This window comes from Acanthisitta chloris, unplaced genomic scaffold (genome assembly GCF_000695815.1).
Source record: "Acanthisitta chloris isolate BGI_N310 unplaced genomic scaffold, ASM69581v1 scaffold3145, whole genome shotgun sequence".
Taxonomy (NCBI): domain Eukaryota; kingdom Metazoa; phylum Chordata; class Aves; order Passeriformes; family Acanthisittidae; genus Acanthisitta; species Acanthisitta chloris.
The window spans coordinates 10,156-14,019 of NW_008674122.1; the positions used below are offsets into that span (position 1 = coordinate 10,156).

The window sequence follows — 3,864 nt, forward strand, 5'->3', positions numbered from 1 at the left end:
ATCTGAGCACAGGGGCAGGATGTCAGGACTTAGGGAATGATCTCCAGACAAATGGCTTGAGTTCTGTCCTGCACAGACCTCCTCACCTGATAACACATTGGGGTGCAAACCCAGAGAGAGGGTTTGGTCACCCCCCTGAGCACAGCCCCTGGCAGTGTCCTCTGTGTCCATCACAGCCTGACTGCTGTGCCTTTTGCTGACACTCCAGATTTCCCAGGGGGCTTGCAAATGCTAACTAAGGCTTTCCCATTATCAGGGCTTTATTCCCAGCCAGATGAACTCTGGCAGACCATGAAGGCTGTCAGCTCTTGCTGCCAGGGCCCCAGCAGCTCTCTATGGCTCTGGTACTCACCACAGTGCTGCTCATCCGAGGCGTCGGAGCAGTCGTTGATGCCATCACAGTGTTTGCTGGTTGGGATGCAGGTGCCATTGGGGCACTGGAAACCATTGCACTTCTTTTCTGAAATTCAGGATGAAGTGGATGTTGTGTGGGTTTTTTCAAAGCTGGCTTAATTAGCTAAAAAAAGCCATGGCACAGCCCCAGTTGCCTTTGCTCTGTGGCTACTTTTGGAGGGATGGGAATCATCTCCCTGAGTTTGCTGAGGTTTATCTCAGTGTGGGAAATCCCTCCCACCCCATGGCAGAGCCCCCCACACACAGAGCATGTGTTACCACAGTTGGAAGGGTCCTCATCAGAGCCATCCTGGCAGTCGGCGTCGCCGTCGCACGCCCAGCGCTGGGGGATGCAGTGGCCGTTCTGGCACTGGAAGCTGGAGGCCTCACAGGTGTGATATACTGCTGAAACCAGAGCCAGGGGGACACCTGAGTGGGGGTGTCACCGTGTCTCCACTTGAGATGTGGCACATGATGAGTTGGGCCACAATCACCACACACCCTGCTCCTTCCCTCTGCCTGCACCAGGGCTTCATGCCATGGCAGATCATAGAATTTAAGGGTTGGAATGTACCTTACAGATCATCTAGTCCCAACCCTCCCTGCCCTGGGCAGAGACCCCTCCTCACGAGATCAGGTTGCTCAAGGCTCATCCAAACTGGCTGTAAACCCCACCAGGGTTGGGGCAGCCACAGCCTCCCTGGGCACCCTGTGCCAGTGTCTCACCACCCTTACAGTAAAAAGCTTTTTTCTAATATCTAACCTAAACTTCCCCTCCTTCAGTTTGAACCCATTACCCCTTGTCCTATCACTGCAGTTCCTAACACAGAGTCCCTCTCTGGCTCCTTGTAGGCCCTTCAGATATTGAAAAATTGCTCTGAGGTCTCCACACAACCTTCTCTTCTCTAGGCTGAACAGCCCCAACTCCCTCAGCCTGTCCTCACAGGAGATGCTCCAGTCCTCTTAGCAACTTCGTGGCCTCCTCTTGACTTGCTCCAAGAGTTCCATGTCCTTCTTACGCTGAGGACACCAGAACTGTGTGCAGTATTCCAGGTGGGTCTCAGGAGAGCAGAGCAGAGGGGAAGAATCACCTCTTTTGACCTGCTGGATCCTGCACTGAGCAGCTCCAGAGCACAAGCAACCACCCCCCATAGGCCTCAGGTAGGAGAATTCCATGAGTCCATGTTCTCTCTGGGTCACAATATGGATTTTTCCTCTCCATGCAATGCTTGCTCACAAGCCTGCTGTGCCTCAGGGATGACTTTTAAAGGCTACAGCCCTCCCAAAGCTCTCCCAAAGCTCTCCCAAAGTCAGGAGCCTCTCTCTCTTTGATCTCAGTCCTTGGGGTGTGTGGGTAAAGGTGACATTGGTGGCATCTTGCCAGAGATGGTAAGAAATGTCCCAAAGAAGCAGCCTTGGCAGGGTCCCACGTGCAGGGCAGGACAGACTCAGAGACAGCCTTTAATTAAGGCAAACAAGGCTTTTCAGTATTGCCAAAGCAAACTAGAAATACAATTCTCCTTGGGGGTTTTCCTTAGGCTCCTGTCAGGAAAATATCTGCCTGTGGGGTATCTGGGTTGAAGCCTAGTCTGTGTTGTCACTGTGGAGACAAACGCTGCTCTTCAACCAGGAGAGTGCTCAGCATTACTGAGAAAAGCAACCTTCAGCTTAATTAAATTGCATGATACTGAATTTTAGGTTAGAGAGTGACATGCACTTGCAGATATTTCCAAATAGTACATTCTTGTGGCAGTAATATTCTATTAGGTATTCAGCATGAAATGTAATTATTTTAGATAAGAGCAGTAATTGCAGCCAGTGAAGTCAGACAGAATGTTCCTCAAATCATTGTGATCCTCTCAGATAATTTCAACTTTAGGCCTTACAAACCAGATATGCTTTTTTTTATTTTTTTGAAGTAGGTTCCTTTCCTGTAAGTAATTCTCTCTGGAGAAACTCATATGAGAGATAAGTGATACCAATATAAATTAAACCTTCTTACAAGGCCACACTCTCAGAATACTAATGACCAGGATCCCCAGGGCTCTGCTATAACCCCATGTGCTGCAGGCACAGCAGGGTGAGAACACAGGAGCTCAGAGGCCTGAAAGGGATCTCCTAAATCCCCATGCCAGAGCCTCATGGCAGCAGCTGATGCTGCTGTCTGTCCCAGTGGCTTTGGGCTGCAGCCAGAGCAAAGCTGCTGCTGGCACTCCCAGGGCTCCCCCAGCCCCATCAGATCTCTGCCACATGGCATGGAAACCACTGCTTTTATCTGGAAATATCCCATGTATTGCTTTATGAGTACAATCTTGTGTCTTTCACTGATGGACTGACGTGTTGCATGCTCTCAGAAGTCTCTTCTCATGCAAATACTTAGGGTTTTTTCTGCTTGGCTGATTTTGTTGCTTGTTTGTTTTTGTGCTGGTTTGGGCTGGGGTAGAGTTAATTTTCTTCCCAGTGGCTAGTATGGGGCTCTGTGGGATTTGTGCTGAACACAGGGTTGATAATGCAGAGATGTGTTTGTTATTGCTGAGCAGTGATAGCACAGAGCCAAGGACTTTTCTGCTTGCCACACTGGCAAGATAGTTGGGGGTGCAGGGGGAGGTTGGGAGGAGACACAGCCAGTTATTGATCACATCAAAGCACTCACCAGTGCAGTTTGCTTCATCAGACCAGTCCCTGCAATCATTATCACCATCACACATCCAGGAGAGACGGATGCACATCCCTGAGCTGCAGCTGAATTCATCATTCCTGCACTGGTGAGCCTCTGCAAACAAAATATTTGGCACTCAAGGAACAGAGTGGGAGAGATGGATGATAATGGCACAGAAGTCTTCCTGCTGGATCACAGTAAGGGAAAGAACCAACACACAGCCTCACTCTCTTTTCCTGTCCCTCATTTCCCAGTACATGCTGGTCTAGTCTCACATTTCCCAGTAAATGAGGCAGCTGTTAGCCAGGATTAACTGGGGGATCTGGAGCAGCATCTACGAGTAGCATCTTATATGCATCCAGAGGAGTAGCATCTATGAAGAGCACAGATGCTGGAGAGGAGCTTTCCACCCTTGCATGGGGAAGGAGGTTTGAGCTGAGGGCACTCACCACAGTGACTTTCATCGCTGTTGTCCCCACAGTCATCCTCCAGGTCACACTTGTAGGACAGAGGGATGCAGGTCCCTGAGCCCTGGCAGCGGAACTGGGTCTCAGGGTCACACACGGTGGTGGCTAAAGCAGCAGGGAGGGGAAGGAGGAGGAGAAGGAGGTTAAAGTGGTGGTTAGAAAATGTTTTCTGCTGCCTGAGTTGGTGTACTTGGTGCAGGGAACATCTGTCTCTCCTGCACACATTGGCAGTCCCTAATTTTGCCTGGAAAGGTGACCTCCACCTTTAATGTGTGAATTTGATTTATTAGCTAACAGGAGGCTCAGGTCTGCATGAGGCAGCCAGAAAGTCACTTTCTATCTCCA

General features: G+C 50.1%; 1 protein-coding gene across 1 annotated transcript in view; it reads right to left on the reverse strand.

Annotated features, from left to right (window-relative positions):
* The window catches only part of SORL1 (sortilin-related receptor, L(DLR class) A repeats containing), a gene marked incomplete at its 3' end in the record, with an annotated part of 31,472 nt that overhangs the window by 9,503 nt on the left and 18,105 nt on the right, over positions 1 to 3,864 (reverse strand). The window contains exons 23-26 of the mRNA XM_009075204.1: positions 3,502 to 3,624; positions 3,047 to 3,166; positions 673 to 798; positions 353 to 460 (exon numbers count right to left, since the gene is read on the reverse strand). Of these exons, the coding sequence (XP_009073452.1) occupies positions 353 to 460; positions 673 to 798; positions 3,047 to 3,166; positions 3,502 to 3,624 (477 nt within the window). The remainder of the gene's footprint in view (positions 1 to 352; positions 461 to 672; positions 799 to 3,046; positions 3,167 to 3,501; positions 3,625 to 3,864) is intronic.